Source organism: Dermochelys coriacea, chromosome 23, assembly GCF_009764565.3.
Source record: "Dermochelys coriacea isolate rDerCor1 chromosome 23, rDerCor1.pri.v4, whole genome shotgun sequence".
Lineage (NCBI taxonomy): Eukaryota > Metazoa > Chordata > Testudines > Dermochelyidae > Dermochelys > Dermochelys coriacea.
This window is the reverse complement of record NC_050090.1, coordinates 2753371-2772717: the sequence shown is the minus strand read 5'-3', so window position 1 is coordinate 2772717 and position 19347 is coordinate 2753371. Positions and strand designations below refer to the sequence as shown.

At 50.5% G+C, this 19347-nt stretch overlaps 1 protein-coding gene across 3 annotated transcripts in view; it reads right to left on the bottom strand.

Annotated features, from left to right (window-relative positions):
- Window positions 1-403: 403 nt before the first annotated feature.
- ACTN4 (actinin alpha 4) overlaps window positions 404-19347 on the bottom strand; it is an 82102-nt gene continuing 63158 nt past the window's right edge. For all 3 annotated transcript variants that reach the window (XM_038381388.2, XM_038381387.2, XM_043501414.1), the window contains 11 exons: window positions 18168-18315; window positions 13837-13987; window positions 11486-11594; window positions 11206-11346; window positions 10568-10750; window positions 9584-9718; window positions 8364-8543; window positions 7464-7610; window positions 6102-6182; window positions 4347-4505; window positions 404-3188 (listed from right to left, as the gene is read on the bottom strand). In XM_038381388.2, coding sequence (XP_038237316.1) covers window positions 3030-3188; window positions 4347-4505; window positions 6102-6182; window positions 7464-7610; window positions 8364-8543; window positions 9584-9718; window positions 10568-10750; window positions 11206-11346; window positions 11486-11594; window positions 13837-13987; window positions 18168-18315 — 1593 coding nt within the window. In that variant the 3' untranslated portion in view covers window positions 404-3029. The remainder of the gene's footprint in view (window positions 3189-4346; window positions 4506-6101; window positions 6183-7463; window positions 7611-8363; window positions 8544-9583; window positions 9719-10567; window positions 10751-11205; window positions 11347-11485; window positions 11595-13836; window positions 13988-18167; window positions 18316-19347) is intronic.

Genomic DNA, 19347 nt, shown 5'->3' with positions numbered 1-19347 from the left:
TCAAGTTTGGATTCTGCTCAAATTTACAAGAGCAAATTAAATTAAGTGTCCCCCCCATGTGAGCAGTATGCCAATGAGATTTTGGCACCATTGAATCAAGCTAGATTTTCTCCAGCTTCCTCTCTTCTAAGATGAGCCCTCCAACACAATCCCATTCCAGCCACTTCTTCCAGAGGGCCAGCAGACACTGGAAAGCAAGGCACTTGTGTCTGGTTTTCCAATGGGCATTCACAAAGCATTGAAGGTTCCCAGTGTTTGAAAGATGCTTTGAAAATTCAAAGTGATCATCACTGATTAGAAGATTCAATCAGAGACAATACTTGAAATTCTCCTTTGGCTTTGAATGGAGTGACCAACAGGAAGTGTAAAGTGTACTTAGGAGAAAGGATACAAATGATCATCCTTAAAAATATTACACATTTTATTGTCCTGTCCCAAGAGGGAGGAGGGCTGGTTTCCCAGAAACCTCAAAGCTTTTTTAGAACATAACAGAGGCAGATAAAAGCTGACTACTGCCTATTGCTGTCTTCCTACCTGCGGACATTTGCATCCCCCCCAGCCGTTGAAGGACATTCAGTAGCGAACACAATAAAATGCTTCCATGACTACCGTTCTCCAATGCCAAAAGGGTGGGTAGAGGGGGAAGGATGAATGACAAAGGCATGGAATGTTACAGTTTCCATTGTTACAATAATCAGCAATATTTTAATTACATGACAAAGAAAAACTGTAATATACGATGCTAGGTGAATATATATTTATATAATAAATCCGTAAGTTAATAAAGTAAATAGGAACCCTATGAATTTTTTTAATTTTTTAAAAAAAGGTGATTTTTTGGTCCTCAGAAAATCCTGCTCCAAGACAGTTGTGAAAAAGCACGTCAGGAGATGCCCCAGCAGTGAACTGGCAAGGGTGCTTGCTCTGACAGCCGAACAGACTGGGTGTGCTAGCATTCCTGCTCTTCAAAGAAGATGCTAAGAGCCTTTGAAACTCTTATTTCCTATATGCTTTGAGTTCCTGGCTTCCCTCCCTCTGACTGGAAAGCTCTGGCCCTCTGACTTGGCTGGGTAAGGCTGCTGGTGTACAGTGTGCAGAGATATTTTATCATCCCTCTCCAAAACCCAAGACATTCCCAGCCCTGCGGAGATGCAGTTTGAGAGCATGGTTAGTTTAACAGGCCTGTGTCTGACATGCATGCAGCCAAATGTGCTTAGCTGCCTTTTTCCAGGATCCTCTTGCTAAACAGCTCACTTGACAATATGTGCAATGGGGAATCTGACTCCGTGGCTAAGGGTGGCTGAGATCCAAGGACTAGGAGGCAGCAGCAGGGGCCTGTAGCTCCTTAAACTGCTTTGAAAACTAGTGCTGCCATCATTTTCTTCTTCACCCAAAGTCTCCAACTCACTCCAGTGTGCTAAAGGATCCTGAAGAGCCAGAAAACTGTAAAGGGTAAAAGTACTTTCCACTATGTGTAAATATAGCTACTGGCAAACCCACAACAGCTCTGGGCCTCATCCTAATGGGAAAATCTCCACTTTAAGTCACAGTAGCCTTCAATAGAGTTGGGTCAACATTGCTGCGAAAATGAACAATGAAGTTTTATGGCTTGGTATGAAGCTGACTGCAGTGAATTTGTGACGAGTGTTGAGTGATGTGAATACAAAATGAGTCCACTTGGATCACCCCAATCCCCTCCCGCACATACATGCTTGTTCAGAATTTAAACCCCAACCCTTGAGACGTCTCCCTGCCTGACAGCCAGAGGTCACTTGAGCATGTACAATGCAAACAGGATTACAGTTCAGTGATAAAGTAGGTTGTGTCTTTATACCTTATTGCTTTGTTCTTGCTAAATGTTGCCGGTTAATTAAAAGCCACCACACAAGATTTCCTAGGAAAGGCACAGAGTTCTCTGCCTCCAGATCTCAGAAACTTTGGGCTGTGTAACAGGAATTCAGAATGCTTCCCCACAAAGTCCAAAAAATGGTAGCACCAAATTTTTTAAAAAGGGAATGTTACAATTTTGAGAGCAGCAAAGATTAAACCACAAAAAGCCCATTGCTACTAGACAACTAGTACTGTGTTAGCCGCCAACACAGATACCTCTGCAAGCTGGATCAACGTAGCAACATCAGCATTCAGAGACAGAACTGAGGTCCCTTGGGAGTCCAGTTAGTTTCACTAAGGAAATAACCACGAAGAAGCAGCAGATAATGTTACCAAGCAGGGAGCTGCTTTTCCTGCATGCACACTGTCTGGGAGTGGAGGGAAGGCATTGCTGATACCTACGTTAAAGGGATGCTACATCACTTCACCCCATCCCACATACTGCCTAGCCCAGTTAACTGGAGATTTGCAAGATACCATCACTGCTGTAGAAATTAAGGGGAAGAGGAAGAGACTGGGTTGAGGTGCATGAGATCTGGATTGAGGCAGGTTTAGGAAATAGGGAATCCCTGAAAAGGGCTCCACCTATGGATTTTGGTGGGGTGATTGAGACAGACAAACCTCTTCGTATTTCTGCTACACAGTGGCATAAATTAAAGAAGGCAGAGAGACAGAGACAAAGGGAAAAGGGCTCAATTTCAAAAACATACCAGTCAACAGTTTGTTTTTTTTTTAAGCTCAGTTGAAAAAATAGAACGGGATATATTTAACAAAAATAACCATTTGAACCAGAGCCACTTGCATGTTTTCAGACTCTCCCTTTTTTCCCTCCTTGCCAAGAAATCCCAAAGCAATTAAATGTGAGAAAAAAAAAAACATTTCAAGCCCACCCTCCCAACCTGTTTAACAGAGCAAAGTGAAAAAAATCATTGCATAGGTACATGGTTCATAGAATATGCAATAACAACCGGAATGTAGGCTAACTCCCAGGATCACCCAGTGCGAACGTGGCTTTCCATCCTCTGGAGGCGAGGAGGGGCGATCCCCGCAGGACAGTTTGTGTGTGTAAATGCAGAGCAGAGAATCAGGCCTTCGCTCCTGCCGTCAAAGCGCCAGCGCTTGCTGCCGCTGCCACCAGCTCACAGGTCGCTCTCGCCATACAGTGCCGTGGAGAAGGACTTGTAGTCCAGGGCTCCGGGGACGGCGTCGGGACCCTGGTACGGTGCCATGCGCGCGATGCAGTACTCCGCTTGGTCTGGGGGCAGCTCTCGCCTCAGCTCCTCTGCTGTGATGTAGTTCTGGGGTGGAAGGAGATAAATATCCCTTGAATGCCTGTGCTCTTCCCAGAGCCCTGTGAGCACTGGCAAAACTGACTGCTGCTCTCTCAATTTAGGCTCTGAGCCAGAAGCCCCAGGGAGTGATGTAGTGCAGGGTGCTATGCCAGCCCACCCTGTGCACAGGACCACCAGGAAAGAGAAGTCTGAAGCTAGTCCCTGACGATGTCCTCAAACTGGCATTGAAATGCATTTCCAAGCAGCGCAATCAAGTCCCCTTGATCCTCAACCAGCTCCTCTGGCTCCCTCTGTTTCCGGACCCAAAGCCGCCTGCGTTGTTTTTAAACATGCTCACTGCTCTGGCTATGGGTTCACTTAGCACTAGCCTCTCCTGTCCTTTCAAGGGCCTTCTCTGCACCTTGTCTCCTGTTGTCTGGAGGAGCCTTCCTGATACATTTCCAGATCATAGCTCAGATTTAAACATCTTTATTCCCTTCCGTTTTCTCCCTCCATGTAACGTCACAGCATTTTGGGGTTTGCAGCGTCGGTAAGAAAGTCTAAGCAAATTTAATTTAACTGAATTTAATGACAGCCCCAGCTACAGAAGAGAGAGGGTCATTGGAGCCGCTTACAGGGTTTATTTTAACAGGCTGAAGCAGCCACCCCTCTGAGTAGCTTCCCACTCCCCAGGACAGACACAGATCTTTGGCTAAGTGGCCATCTCTCCACAAACCCTTCCCAGAAACATTGTTCCTCTGTCCCCACCTAAACGCCGTGCTGGGATAGAGATGGCTGCATTGAAATGTGTGGGTAAATGAGCACAGCAGACGCTAGATTTGGAAATTCACCCAGGCTCATGGGAATTCCCAGTGGGCTGCGTAGGTGAGCACGCAGGTCTCTCCCAATGCCTGATGTCTTAAGCTATGCTTGGGGATGGCAGCAAGACGCTTGTTACTAGGCACCTGTTGCTGCTCAGTTTTGCTACCAAGGGGAGGGTTTAGGAGCTGCCAGATGTCTTCCCTACCCCCAGCTTAGCTTCCGTACCCCCTCAATGATACAATGGTCCCCACCCCTCTGCTCACCCACTCCAGCACCGGCCTCAGCAGAGCAGCAGAAAGGCCATGGCTTGGAGCACATGCGTGGAGCGCACACCCCCAGCTGTCTCCCGTGGCCACAGCTCACCTTATCTCCGGCCAGGACCTTGAAGGAGGCGATGACCTGGTCAGCCGTGTCCGTGTCAGTCGTCTCTCGGGACATGAAGTCGATGAAGGCCTGGAAGGTCACAATCCCGCTGTTGTTGGGATCCACAACACTCATTATACGGTTGAACTCGGCGTCTCCCTGCACGGGTGGGAGGAGAAGCTTTAATGGACATTCAGAGACCAGCTCAAGTACAGCTGCAGGTGTGGTACTTGAAAGAGTGATGCCGAACACACCCGGTGGGGACATAAACAGCAAACCCTTGAGGATGGAGATCTTTCGGTCTCCTGCAGCCCATAGAGCTCCTATGCCAGGGCAGCAAGACCAGCTCCAACGGCAATCATTTTTCCAGGTGCAGAATGACCGGAGAGTTGCTATCTGCACCCCAGCTCCTTTTACAGCTGGAATCATTTGGCCTCCACCCCCCGACTAGCAATGGGAAGCACATGCCTGTCTGCAGTCTGCTTTTACAGGCCTCCCAGCTTTCTCTGGCTATACCCCCTTCTTCATACAGAGGCACTGGGGGACACTTAGATGCCACCGCGATTCTCTGCTCCACACTAAAGCACACCAGCTAACAGAGGCAGAAGCAGTGGATGTGTTATACAGCTTGCCAGGGGGCAGATCCTTGATGACTGTACACAAGAGATCTTGGGCAAGGAACAGCTGGCGGTGAGCCAATCCCACTTTGGCAGAGGGGCTCAGCTGGGCCTGCACCCCAGGGACCAGGACCAGAACTCTACCACCCATCTAATGAGATGGCCGAAGTTTGGCCAGGACAGGCTACACAGCACGCAAGACTGGGAGGGGCAGTTCTATCCTCAATGCACAGGAAGGTGGAAGCATAAATTCCCCTCAGCACAGACGCCTTAAACCCAGCTTGATCAGAGCGTGACTAAGCTGCAGTGTGGGCTCTTGTGTTGATTCTCTGAGCAAAGCAGCTCAATTTACGAGAGGATTTTCCTAACTTGGGGATGCTGCCAGCTCCACCTGGGATCTGAAAAACTAGCTGGGCTCCGCCTTGTACATCACTAGGAAACAGATCTCTTGACAGGAAACTTTGCCGCTGAGCATCGTGCTGTGCAAGGCAGAGGGAGGCTCCAGGTTGGCTCTACAGTAGTTGCAGAGCAGTGAAAACTTATTTCAGCAGGTGAGCATGGGAGACCCAGGGAGCAGGGCCTTTGGTCACACAACCACCTTTTAACAGACAATGCCCCCGGAAGCAAGTCGGTCACCGCTGAGTGTATCAGCGCCACACTTCGGCGAGAGCACAGCTTGAGGTTCACGCCATAAGAGAAGATCAGAGAGAGAGGAACAAGTTAGTGGATAGCATACCAGGCTGTATCCTGTGGAGATAAGGAGAGCTCGGAAGTCATCCGTGTCCATGCTTCCTGTGCGCTTCTATTCCGAGGGCATGACAGAGGAGGAGAGGGCCAGCCCCGAGAGGGGCAGATGGACGGTGCATGCAAACACACGAAGATAGGGGAGTGGGGAGAGAGAAGAAAGGGCCCCATGGAGAGAGAGAGAGGCAGAGAGAAGTTTAGTTAAGAAGGCATAGTGGAAATTGCCGCATGTGACCAGGCGATGTAGTGGAGATTGAACGTCAGAATTGAACACAAACAAATGGTTGGAGGAGCGTAGGAGGAGAGGAGCGAAGAATGTGGTGAGGGAAGAGAGAAAGGAGATCATGTTAATTGAATTATCAGCGGCAGGCTGTGCAGTAATGACGCTCGGTACCTGTCTGTCATTTTCCACATCGTATCCCAAGCTGATGAGGCAGGCTTTGAACTCCTCGGGTCCCAGGGTACCGCCGTGGTCCTGCCGTCGGGGAACCACACAACATGCAGGATGGAGAGGGATCACAGTGTGGCGAGGCGGCCGCACCGGGATTCACAGAGACGATGGCATGCACATTGGGGTGGGGAGGAACAACATGCACATGAGAGGGGCGGGGAGAAGGGAAAAAATACGCCATTAGTTGAACTGAAATCAACTCTCTGCTTCAGGAGGGAAGGAGTTTAAGACCGAACTTGTTTCTAATTTGTAACCCCGGATGCAGCCTGCCCCGTGCAGAAGGAGCGTGCTACATCCCTAGGCATTATGCCCAAGATAGGCCTACCCCAGGAGGGAACAGCCACATGCCAAAAGCGAGCACTTCATTAAGGAACTTCAGCTATGAAAGCAATGTATAAAATGCTCAACGAGCTCCAACGCTCGCTCTCCTCCTGAGCTATGACCCAGGTGGCTCTGCAGTGCACACCTGTACTGACAGGGGCCCAACGAGAGCTAAAGCCCCAGGAGACAGCAGCAGTGCTGGGATGGATCCATCAACCATGGAATTTGGGAGAACGGTTTCAAGTGCCCAGGTGGCTTAGGAACCTAAGTCTCATTGAAACTCAGTTGGGCTCATGCTCCTAAAGTTACTCCTGGAAAGCAGATTTAGGCACTTTTGCGACATTGACCCTTGCTCTCTAGTTTGAAAATTGGAGCTCTCGTAATACGCCAGGCTCCCGGGGAGGAAAACTCTAAAGCCACTTCCTTATGAACAAGTCTCCTTCACTTGTACCAGGGCACCTCCAAAATCAGAGTCTGGCTGGGAGTGGGTAGGGGCTGAATCAGCTGCTGGAGCAATTAAAGCTGGCACCGTGACTCTGTTTTGAGAGGATGAAGGGTATTTTAAGTGGGACAGTTCTCTTCCCAGCCTCCCTTCCAAGCCAATGGCACCTCCCACTTTTCTCTTTCATGGAAGAACAGTTGCCCATGGCTCCATCTCTCCTGCACAGCTGCATCTCTCCCTCTGCTAGAAAGCAGTTCATTTTTTTTTCCACTTTTTTTCCCTCCCTCTCTTTTTTTTTTTTTAAAAAAACATCTCCCCCCAGTCCAACCTTCCTTCCTGCTGAAGTAATAGAGGTGGTCAGTGAGTAAGTGGGAGGGGTCTGTTCTTTTTCCTGGGACAACATGGAGAAAAGCAAGCACTAGGCTAACATGTAAGAGGGGAGGAGGTGACAGCAAATCCTGCAGCTATCACCAGCATTAGCACCCTAGTTGCCTTTGGCCCCATGCCCAGCTGGGAGCCACGTCTGAGGGGCCCTTCACTACCTTGTCGAAGTGGTTAAAGGAAGCCCGGAATTCCTGCATCTGCTCCTGGCTGATTCCCTTGGCATCGCGGGTTAGGATCTGGTTCTCCACTTCATTGATGGTGCGGGCGATGGTGGTGAGGAGCTGCTCCCAGCCAACGCGAATATGCTGAAGTCACCAGGAGAGAGGCAGTTAATAGGGCACCTAGCTCCAGGAGACTTGACAACACCCCAGAGAAGTTGGGAGCCTCTTCAAACGGGCACCAGTTATACAGCTCTAAAAGGGCCGATTCCTGCTGGCAGCGATGAAAGCAAGTTGTACACTGTCTCCAATGCCTAAAGAAAGATCCTCCCTCTAGCCAAGAGCACCTTATGTGCCAGGTTAATGCAGATACTTTGCATTTATATGGAGCCTTTTACACTTAAACTGATATGCAACTTATAAAGATCACACAGACGTGAAGGAGAATATTGGATTGATGCACAATTGCTGGCAGAAGGCAGTCACCTGAACTGGATCCGAGTCACCCAAACTGGATCTGGCTTTACACCCTGACCTTGGGGAAAAAACTGTGGGATCTTTAATGAAGACTGATGTGGGCTTTACCTGAGCAATGGTTACCGTGGCAGGACAACAGCGCATAACTCCGAGTGCTAGCTAACAAACCACTACCATGATCACAGAATCATAGAATATCAGGGTTGGGAGGGACCTCAGGAAATCATCTCGTCCAACCCCCTGCTCAAAGCAGGACCAATCCCCAATTTTTGTCCCAGTTCCCAAAATGGCCCCCCTCAAAGATGGAACTCACAGCCTTGGGTTTAAACAGGCCAATGCTCAAACCACTGAGCTATCCCTCCCGCCTTGGCAACGGGCTAGCTGTGCAGGGTGCTCTGGCTGCAGGCTAAGCACTGACCCTACCTCCATGGTGTAGTTGGTGTGCTTGTTATCGAAGATCAGCGCCTCTTGGATGAGCTGGTGCTGCTGCTCTAACAGGTCGATGTTAGGCTTGTAGTCCACAATGCTCTGCTCATACTGCTTGAGGTGATTCAGTTGGTCCTCCAGCGTGCCATTCATCTCAATGGAGATACGCCCTATTTCCTGGGAAGGAAAACAGCCGGTCATTCTCCATTGCTGAGCTCTGCTCCATGGTGTACTCAGCAACGCCCTTTTTGGGCCATCCCTGCAGACTCAGCCTGGTGCCCCCCCCGAGAACCAAGCTGGGTTCCTTCCTGCTCTTGTACTAAAGGGTTTGCAGGCCTAATTCTGCCCTCCGTGGCACCTGTGCAGCCCTCCTGCCTTCAACAAGCACGCAGAGGTGTGTCTGACTGGAAATCAGGAAACAATCCAGCTGATGGAACAGGAAGAAAACCCCGTTCACTCGTAGATGGGCTGCCTCTGCAGGACTCACAGGTATATGAACTCGTTTGTACAAACACAGACTACAGGGAGCTGATTATCGAGTAAGGTGCCAGTTGCATATATTGCCCTTTCTCAGAGCACTGTAAGACCAGGAAATAACTTGCATTTATAAGGCGCCTCAAGACACTAATGGGACTTTACGGGACTGAAGTATAAAAAGAGCCAACCCACATCAGGTTTAGGGTTTCGCTTTATGGGGAAACCAACCAGAATAGCTATCATGAAATAACCTCAGGGTGGACTCTCATTCTGAAATAGCTAGAGTGCTTTAAACACACACCCATTTTATATTGGAATAGGCATGCCCTAAATGTGCAGTATAAGGGAAAGGAGCTGTGCTTAAGGACATCGCTATTGCAAGCAGGGAAATTTCTTCCTAGCACAGTTGGGATGAGGCAGCACAGAAACGGCTATCTGCAGTGAAGAGGGAAGTTTTAGCTTTCTCTGCAGCCGGATCCTGCCAGAGGCAGGTGGACAAGGTCAGTATGGTTTGCTCCAGCGGGGTGACAATGGTTCTGAATACAGCTGTTTGGACACTAGGTGGCACTTTAACTCCAATGTTGAGAGGATGCAAATGGATGATCAGCTGGGTCATTCTGGAGTTCAAGTGCAAGCTACTGAGTAGCAGAAATGGCCCAATAAGCCCGCACTCAGGAATCGAGGCTGGAGTTTCTGGTTGCCCCGCAGCTGGAAGCAGCTCTTGCAAACTGAGCTCTTACCTCCATTTTGGTCTGTATCCAGGGCCCAACGATGTTGGCCTGGCTGGCAAACTGCCGACGCAAGTGCTCGTTGGACTGCTGCTTGCTCTGCTCATCTTGCAGAGCATGGTCCCTCTTTGGCACCAGCTGCTGAACCTGTGAGGAACAAGGAACGCCCATGGAACTGATCCATCTCTGCACTGGTCAGTGCTGGTGAAGCAGCATGTGCTAAGTGCCTGCCTGGCCTAGGGATGTGCCCAGGCCTTGGGCCCTTGACAGCCCTGTGGAGCCAAGTTTCACTTTGCAGGAGAGCAGACACTGTCAGCAGGGAGAGGTTCAGCTGTAACAGCTACTGAAGGCCAGGTAGTCACCACATGAAGCATGTGAAACGCCACTCACGGGGCAACTGTTTGAATTGTGCAATAAGATCCTGACAAAGCACCTGCTCTCAACCTGCCCACTGCTCCGCAGCAAAGCTTCATGGGCACCTCTGCCATTCCCAGTCACACCTACCTCCCTGCTCGCAGCCACGATCCGTATGGCCACAACAGCCATTGTGCACATGGCACAGTAGCGTTAAGACACACGTCGGGGGTCTCAAATGCAAAGCCAGCAGTGCAAGTCACCCCAGTGCTGTGGTCCACAGCAAATGTATTGTTGCTTCTATATCAGCCACCGAAGCCCCATGCTATGGCACCCTAGCCACCATCAAGTGGGACAGGAACCATTTGAGGGTGAATGTCCATAGCACTCCCCATGTGAGAAGGACCAAGCTGGGGGGTCAATTTTAGACTGAATTCCTTGGACATTCCCAGAAGCCCTGGTCACTTTTCTAAGGCAGCTGCAGGGTCATTTCCAAACAGGCAGCCTGGGACACCTGCAATCTCTTACAAACAAAGCCAATAATGGCCCATTTATGTCAACAGCGGATTGTAAATCTGGGCATCGCCAGGCCACCCTGGCAGCAGAGCACGGGCCTGCTATCACCGTGCAGCATGCACCCACCCTTTCCCACTTGGAGTTGATGATCTGCGGTGTAACCGAAGTGTACGGGTTGCTCCCAGGCAGCTTGATGTTGTTGTAGTCTGCAATCCGCTGAGCCTCGTTCTGAATGCCCAGGATGGCCTCACGCTCTTTGTCAGCATCTGGCAGGGTGGATTTGAACTGAGCGTGAGCGGCTATCAGGCCCTGGAAGACACAGGATCCCAGTTAGACAAACTGCTAAAAACCAAGAAAATGGAGAGAGAATTTTCGAGAGCCCAACCCCACCTGGTGCAGTGAGCCCCTGCCGCCCGGTAAAGCGCTGATCTTGCATTCCACATAGGTGTGGGAGTTTGGGACCAAACAAGCTTTGGGAGAGAAGATTTTACCCAAGCTCAAATGTCTGAATCTCTTTTCAATGAAAACAGATGCTCTGGATTCCAGCATCCCAACCTAACGGCAGCAGCATGAGGCTAATGCCCGAAAACCTGGCAATGAAACAGAGTAGCAACAAAACCCCAAAGTGCCTCTCCAAAAAGAAGCACATGCTCTGCACAGCCAGACAGACCAGCCTTCTAGACCTGGGAAGAAAACCGCAGAGTGCAGCATCTCTGCTTTCACTGGACCACTAGCTCATCCACGACACACCTGGCCTCTCCTACCTCAATCTCCTCTATGGTGTGGACAATGAACATGTCCTGGAGGTCTTCCATGGCACTCTCCATCCAGTTGTTGAATGGCGCTGCCCTCTTGGCGTATTCCAGGTGCAGCTGGTCGATGGTTTCCAGCTGTTTCTCTGTTTTCTGCAGGAGTGATACACAGGACACAGCTAAGTTAAGAACAGATACAGATGAATTTCCCCCCAGGAGACCTCAGTAGCACCATTTCCTCCTCCTCTGGGATGTCGAGCACAGAGCCAGCACATGGCAGAGATTTGCTTACCTCAAGGGCTTCTCTCCTACTGTGGGTCAGGGATCCCAGAGCATCCCACTGGTCACAGATCTTCTGGCACCGAGCATTCACGCTGGGAGAGTCGTAGTAATCCAGCTCACTGGGATGGAGGGGGAAGGACACAGGTATTAAGTGACTCTGGACATGGCCAAGTACAGATCAGAATTGATGTGGGGCTGCATAAAGTGCAGTAATTTACATGCTAAAATAGTTTGACGTTCCCCAGTGGCTCATTCTTTCATAGACCTTTGTATGGCTTGGCTCCGCTCCAACTCCAGCCTCCCAGTCAGGGCACAGCAAAACCTGGCTGGCTGGGGAATCTGGGGGAATGTTGCAGGGGTGTGTCTAAGGGTGGCACAGGCAGCAACCCCACCAGCTACCACCACCCTCCTCTCGCAAAGAGATCCCACCACAGCGGCCCTGACTACACTGGCAGCAGCACGTACGACGTGAGTAGCCACACGCCATGGTGAAGAGCAGGCTGCGTCCACACAGCGATGTGTAGCTACACGCAGCAGTGAAGGGCTCTGGCCGGGGGAGGCGGCAGCAGAGAGCTGCCGAAGCCTTTCTCCGCTGTCTTTCTGCTGGAGCCTCTCTCTGGCGGGGAAGCAGTGGGAGGCTGCTAAAAAACAGCAGTGTAGAAAGGAGACACAGCTCGGGTGTGGAGAGAGCCACATTGGGAACATGGCTTAAGCAACGCCGCACACCTATGCTGCTATTTCTACCCAGTGTATGTGTTCTACAGCCTGCCGAGAGCGGGTGTGCGGTGTAGACATACCCAGTGACTGCTCTTCGGAGGCAGCCGCTTTCAGCATGGCCCGTTAGTAAAGGGGAGGTTAAGCTGCATGACACCTAGCAGCTTTGCTGGTTCAAAGTCCCCCAACTCCCCACAGAGGAGTTAGCCAGGGCCATGCCCTGCCCCCACGATGGTACAGACTCAATCCGCCCCATACATTAAGTTCGAAAAGTGCCGCTGGAAGGCTACAAGTTGCTGCATGTCCAGGATGCTTCAAAGACAGGGCTGGAGGAGAGATTAAAGCTGTGAGAGAAACAGGGGGAGTGGAACGTCCTGGAGACTGAGCGATGGTGGCAGAGCTAGCAGTAACAGCTTTGTTTTTAAAAGCACCCAAGAGTGACACTAAAGCCCAACTGAAAGGGCAGGAGGACTGCAAGTCACTCCAGAGTGCTCCCACTTTCCGATGAGCTGTGCATTACAGAACGCGGCCCAGTGGCTTGTCCAAGGAGCCCAATGTGCATGGGAACAGACTGTGCTCCAGGACACAGAGCCGCCTCTGCGTTCTCCCCACTCCATGGGCTGTGCACGGGGTGGGTGGGGGGGCCCCGCGGGCTCTCTCCATTAAGTAATGCTCCAAGCCACACAGCTCCGTTTCCAGGTTCTCTGCCATTCAGGCTTCTGGAATAAGGGCTCCATTCACAGCTTCGCCCTGTCTTCGACTCTCAGTGTACTAATTGTGTGCAAGTTTATCTGGCTGGAAAAAGAGACCGCAGCTCGCTGGAATCTCTTACAATAACTGCATTCTTACAGAGGGGGAGGGGACAGGGAGAGAACAATGGGGGTACTGTGTGTATTTTGGGGAGAAAAACCCTATTAGAACCCCATTCAAACAGAGGTGCTCCCAACAGTCCAGTTGCAAAAGCCAGATCCTCTTGGAAAAAAAGATCATGACAGCCTATAAAAACTATTTTAACTCCGCCAAAAATATTGTACAGTGTCTCTTTGTCTCGGCCCCTCGCTGCAGGAGAGTACTGCTTGTGTCAATGTTGTGCCAATGCAAGATGGGTACACAGCAAACAACCAAGAGGGCTTGAAAGCCTGAGCCAGAGTTGCTGCAGATGGGGTACAGGCAGCGCTGTTTGAAGCACAAAGGCTCTCAGGGCAACACTGAGTGGACTAAGATAGATCACACTCTAGGATCAACAAAGGGGGAACTGGAGCAGAATAGATCGGGGTGGGACAGACAGAGTAAGATCCATGCACTGGACTGTTTTTTGTGGTGAGATTAACATGACAGCCCCTGACAGCTCTATCTGGACAAATCGCCCACAGGACACCAAGCTGGGGTTTGTCTTTGTGCCCTGTCTGCAGGGTACTGTTCGTTTCCACCCCGAGGTGGCTACACTGTAGCTTGATGGTGCTGCGCTGACAGTTTTAGGAGTAAGGAAAGCTAGGTACTAAGGCCCAGATCCTCAGAGGTGTTTAGGCCCCCAACCTTCATGAATCAGTGGAAGTTAGGAGCCTAAATACTCTGAGGATTGGGCCAAAGGGGGCAGGATATCTGACGTCCCCGCAGTGGAATACCAGGGGAGAAAGGCTGGCGTACTTGAGCTCCTGTGCAATGGCGGCGATCTGCTCCACGCGGTCCTGGTGAGCTGCCAGGTCGCTCTCAAAGGCCTCATGCTTCCTGATTAGGGCTTTGATGTCTGACAGGGTGGCGGTCTCATAGTCCTTCTGCCTCAGCATGGCTTCTTTCCCTGGGGAATGGAGAGGAACACCGCCCATTACACCCCGGATCCACACCGCAGAAGATACACATGGGGGAACAGGGTAGGTACTAAACAAGCAGCAGCACGTGCTGTTCAAAAGACATCAGGAATGTGCTGAGCTGATTCCCTGGTGCAGGAGGGAGAGACGCGGCAGCAGGGTTTCAGAGGCAGGTCTGCTGCCCAGACGCACTGCATCATTTTAATAAGACGTGGAGCTGCCCGTGATCAGACACTAGGAGGAGGAATAATTTTGCCTCCCCCTTCCATCTTCAGGATGAGGAGCTTGCAGAAGAGGCTGGGAGAGGGGCAGTTTCCCACCCCACCCCTTCCTTCCCTGGTTCAGCTGGCCCTAGGACTGACAAAGCATCCCGCCACTTGCACTGCCTTGGCCTGAACAGATTTTGTCCCTTCGTACTTTAGCCCCACCCTCTTGGCTTGCAAGATGAAGTGCTCACACGTTTTAGGGCCGGGCCACTGCAGGATATTAACGGAGCAGAAGCTGCTCCGCAGCGTTATGGCCCCTGCCCTGAAAAGCTTACAGCTGTGACAGATGCAACACAGGATAACAGAGCGATGTACAAACGATGGGGAGACTGGCCAGGAAGTCAGCTAAGTGCAGTCGGCCCCAAACGAAGGGGATCAGCATGAAAGGAGTTCTGCAGCGCAGCGGCTGCAAGGCTAGAGAATGAAGATGAAGGGTCACTAACATGGGGGGACGGGGACAGCCCTGCCTCACTTTGGTTAGTTTCTACTTGTGCTCATGGGGACGCTGCAGTTCAGTGCTTAGGAAAAGACACACCCACGGCCAGTAGAAGGAGCTGAAACTCCCAGTTCCTGGGGAGCTTCGCTCTGCAAGGCAAGCTTCCATCCCCCTCCAGCATCAGGGTCTGGCTAGCAAGCCATGTTTGTTGGCAACCTACCACATAATTGGCGTTTTTGTGTTAATCTGAAAGCTATTTGAGTTGGAAGTGCCGAGTCTGTTTAGCTTGAAATGCCTTTTGGTTCCAGTCAGCTGTTCCCCAAGATGTTCTGCTTGGGAGGTGCTGCCAGCAGCTGGCCTGGGCCCTCTGGCAGTGGCTGGGGTCTGCGTTCTGCTAATGGCTCCCAGACTGTTCTCCGCAGAAGCAGGCAGGAAGTAGCTGCACAGAACTGCTTATTAGCATAATCAGCATCTGCAGGAGAGGCAGTGCCTCCAGTGGTGAGGGCACAACAGGAACTTGAATCCCGAGTTTGATTCTTGGCCCTGCCACTGACTTTCTGGGTGCCCAGGACCAAATCAAGACCCTCTCCGTGCCTCAGTTTCCCCCAACACCATTTATCCATCTTGCCTATTTAGGCTAAGCTCTTAGGGGTAGGGATTCTCTCACTATGTGCATGTACAGCAATGAGCACAATGGGGTCCTGGTCTTGGTTGAGGCTTCCAGGCAATACCAACATAATTTACTAGCTAATAAGTCAAATTACTGTCCTCCTCTGATCCCTGAAGGAGGGGCACCTACCCACCAAACAGTGCCCCATTTTCAGAGCTTGACTGCTTTCCAGAGAGCACAGTATCAGGCCCTAGTGATGAGAATAGGCATCTAGATCTCCTGTCTTCCAAAGGGACATGTTACTTCTCTTCCTTCCCATGCTTCCAGCATACAACACCGCATTAAGGAAGGGGACAAACGATCTATGGGATACTGCAAGGATCTTTACACAGGGACCAAGGACTTTAGGCAGAGTCTGGAGACACGAATTGAATTATATTCTCAGCTCCCCAAACACTACTGAGCACTGACAGCTTTATTCTGGAGTCAAGGTGGAATCTTAAAATGGCATTTCTAGCACGAAGCTCAACGGCTTGTGGACTTCAAAGAACCATCCCCCTTAGAGCTGCAATTTGAGGACTCTGTACCTCCACGGTAATTTAGCTCCTTGGTCTCCACTTTGATGGATGAGGTAGCAGGGTGTGGCTGGTAACTGACTAGCCCCCTATCTCTGCTGCAGCAAAACGGGCTATACAGCTGTTGATCAGGAATCTGTAGTGAGGCTGACAAACACCTCCTGGGCCCTCACCCAGGTGACAAAGGACAAGACCAAATATAAGCCCAGCTGTGGAGGAGACAGCAAGCTTGTTGGAAGCTTGAGCCATCAGACAAACTGACGGACACCATGTGCCTTCTCAACAGCCAGGTTTTGGAGACTTGCAGTAGCCCCAGCCAGTCTACATTTGACTGGCAGAAGAGAGGATCCTAAATTTTCTCCTGGCTCACATTCTCTCTCTCCCCTACCCCCCCACCCCACCCCAAATAGATGACAAAGTGAGGGAAATATCATGGGAACTTTTTCCATTTACTCCTCCCCACCCAAACTGCCAGCTTCCACTTGAGCCCTCTCACAAATCCATAGAGAGGAATGGCTGTTTTAAACTACAGATCTACCAGATACTAGAAGGGATCTGCAGCATGCTGGGCACCTCGCTGCTGCTGGTGCCCTCAACCCCAGAGCTGGCTGCATTTCAGCAGTGCTGTGCATAGCATGTGAAGCTGCTTTAGGATGAGGGAACGCTAGGCACTAAGGGACTAGGGTCTCCGTTGTCCAAGCAGTCAGGGACTAGTGTGGGGGGGGAGGGCTGGTGGACTTGAGCTCCGTGTACTGGCAGGACGCAGCAAGGTCACAATAAGGAAAGTTACTATAGGTAATGGAAAATCCACTTCACACTGCTGAGGACCAAGGGGCAAGTTAGTCATCATGGAGGCCAGTTTCTCCACAGGAACAGAGCCTAAATCATTTAGTAGCTTATCTGCCCCCGCCCATGTCAGCTTCTCCAGGGGAGGTGGAGTTTAATAGCAACTTACAGGAAGCTTCAGTGCCAATCAGATACCACTTTGGCACAACACTACCGTTTAACTGCCATACCCTTAAAGCAGCATTTCAGCTATCCTACCCCCTCCCATCAGTCACCTCTCCAGAAAGCAGACTCCCTGCCTGATGCATCAGTCCTGTTCCTCACCACCCCAGAGTCCCCCCATCTTTGCCCAAAGGGACCTCAGCACCATATGGATCCGTTCTACAAATTCAGTTATTGGAACCACGTTCTTAAGAAGGAAAAAGCAAAACCAGATTGAGTTGCTGCAAGCACCGCTCCCAAAGACAGAGCAAGCCCCTTTCTCCCCTTAATGCTCCGTGTGGTATTCTCCCAGCCTGGGTGATGAGAACATTCCTTCTAGTACGGAGAGGGGATTACTGTATTTTCTATGGAATCAGATGCAGCTGCCATATTGGAAGGCTCGGAGGGTTAGCAGTCACGTTTAGCCATCTGGCTAGGGAGGGGAGACAAAAAAGCCTGAGCAAACTGTAAACAAGCCACAGTGACTGCATTAAAGGGCACAGCCTCTGAGGAAGAGGAAGACTGCTAACCTGAATGCATTTGCTTACGGGACTGGCTAGGGGACCATTTAAACAGACAGCTTCAGCTGAAAGTAAAGCTTCTGCCAGTGTCTAAACTTCACCTGGTCCCATCTGAAAACGCCTGCACAAAACAACAAAGCTGTCAAGAATAGCACTGCTTATGCATTCGGGGAACCTGTCAGCTTTAATCCGGGGTCCAACCACACCTGGAGTGCTCATTCAGAGTTCAAAACACAGGACAAATGTTTTCCTGGCCTTGCCTGTGGTGAGGAATTGAGTACAGAGCAGTAGCTTCTATTCTTAAACTACTCCCACGCGCACACACCCAATGCCCAGAGAGTTGTTTGGAAACACGGCCAAGCTGCAGTACAGTACAACGGCTCCATAATGCTGAAACTAGGCTCCGATCTGACATCAGTAACTCCATAATGCTGGCAGCTGGAAGGCACAAAGTGACTTGCTAATGCAGCTAGTACCATTTCATCTCCAGACCTCAATACTACCAAAAGGTAGCCAAGGATCAGTTTCCCTATTCCTGAAATGGAGGATTGAGTGCCAAGTGACTTGCTCAAAGAGTGACAAACAGAGTCAGTGGTGCAGAATCAGAATTCAGATCTCCTATACCCTGCTGGGGTTCAGGCCTCCATCTCCTGGGCCATGCTATCAGAGCTAGAGGAACAACTGTTTTCAGCCATTCAGACTGCTTTAAAAGGATTCCTTTGCCAGATCTAGCTTGCCCCTCAGCCCTTCTCTGGCCTCAGAAAGAGGTGACTACCTTCAGTCCAGGACTCGTGGATGGAGGCTTTCTGTCTGAACTTCTCAGCCAAGTGGTCCAGCCGCTCTAGCCTCCTGATCTCGTTCAGCAGCCACTCTTCATAGCCTTTCTCCGCCTGTTCCAAGTGCTGCCAGCCATTATTAATGTCCTGTGGGGGGAGGGGGAGTATAGGAAATAAGGTGTTTAGAGCAAGAAAGGGCTGTGTCAGACTGCCAGCAAGATTATGAAGCACCTAAGGGGAATCTCAATATGATGGGGAACATATTTGGGAACAAATATTTAATGGGCTCTTCAATCTAGCAGAGAAAGATCTAACAGTCCAATGGGCGGAAGTTGAAGCTGGACAAATTCAAACTGGAAAAATGATGTACATTTTTAACAGTACAAGTAATTAACCATCCCTGACAATTTTTAAATCAAGATGGGTTGTTTTTCTATCAGATCTGCCCTAGGAATTATTCTGGGACAGTTCTCTGTCCTGTGTAATACAGGGGTGTCAGACTAGATGATCATAATGGTTCCTTTCTGGCCTTAGAATCTATGAATGGCCCATACTTCCAGGGTGACATCATCAGGTTTTCCCTTTCCCATACTGAATGTTAACACCATCTCCATTATAACATAAGCTTTTGCCATGCCATATGCATGTGTATATGTAATAACTAACCCTTGGGAGACTGGCAGACCAGCAATACCAGTCATTGGGGGAAGTTAAATGCCACAAAATATTCGCTACCAGGAACAAAAGAGCATATTCATCTCTGGCACATACAGCTGAGAAATGGGACTGAAACCTCACTGCTTAGGGCAGGGGTTCTCAACCTTTTTCTTTCTGAGGCCACCCCAACATGCTATAAAAACTCCATGGCCCATTGTGCCCAAGAACTGGTTTTCTGCATATAAAAGCCAGGGCTGGCATTAGCAAGCAGGGCAGTAACCTGGGGCTCCCATTGCTCAGGTTCAGCCCCAGGGGTTTCAGTCTCATGCGGTGGGGCTTCGGCTTTCTGCCCTGAGCCCAGCGAGTCTAACGCTGGCCCTGCTTGGCAGCCCCCCTGAAACCTGCTCAAGGACCCCAGAGGGCCCTGGACTCTTGGTTGAGAACCAATGGCTTAGGGTACGACTACATGGTCAAAACAGGGCCAGAGCTGGCCCACTTGAGCTCGCCTGAACCCAACTAGCA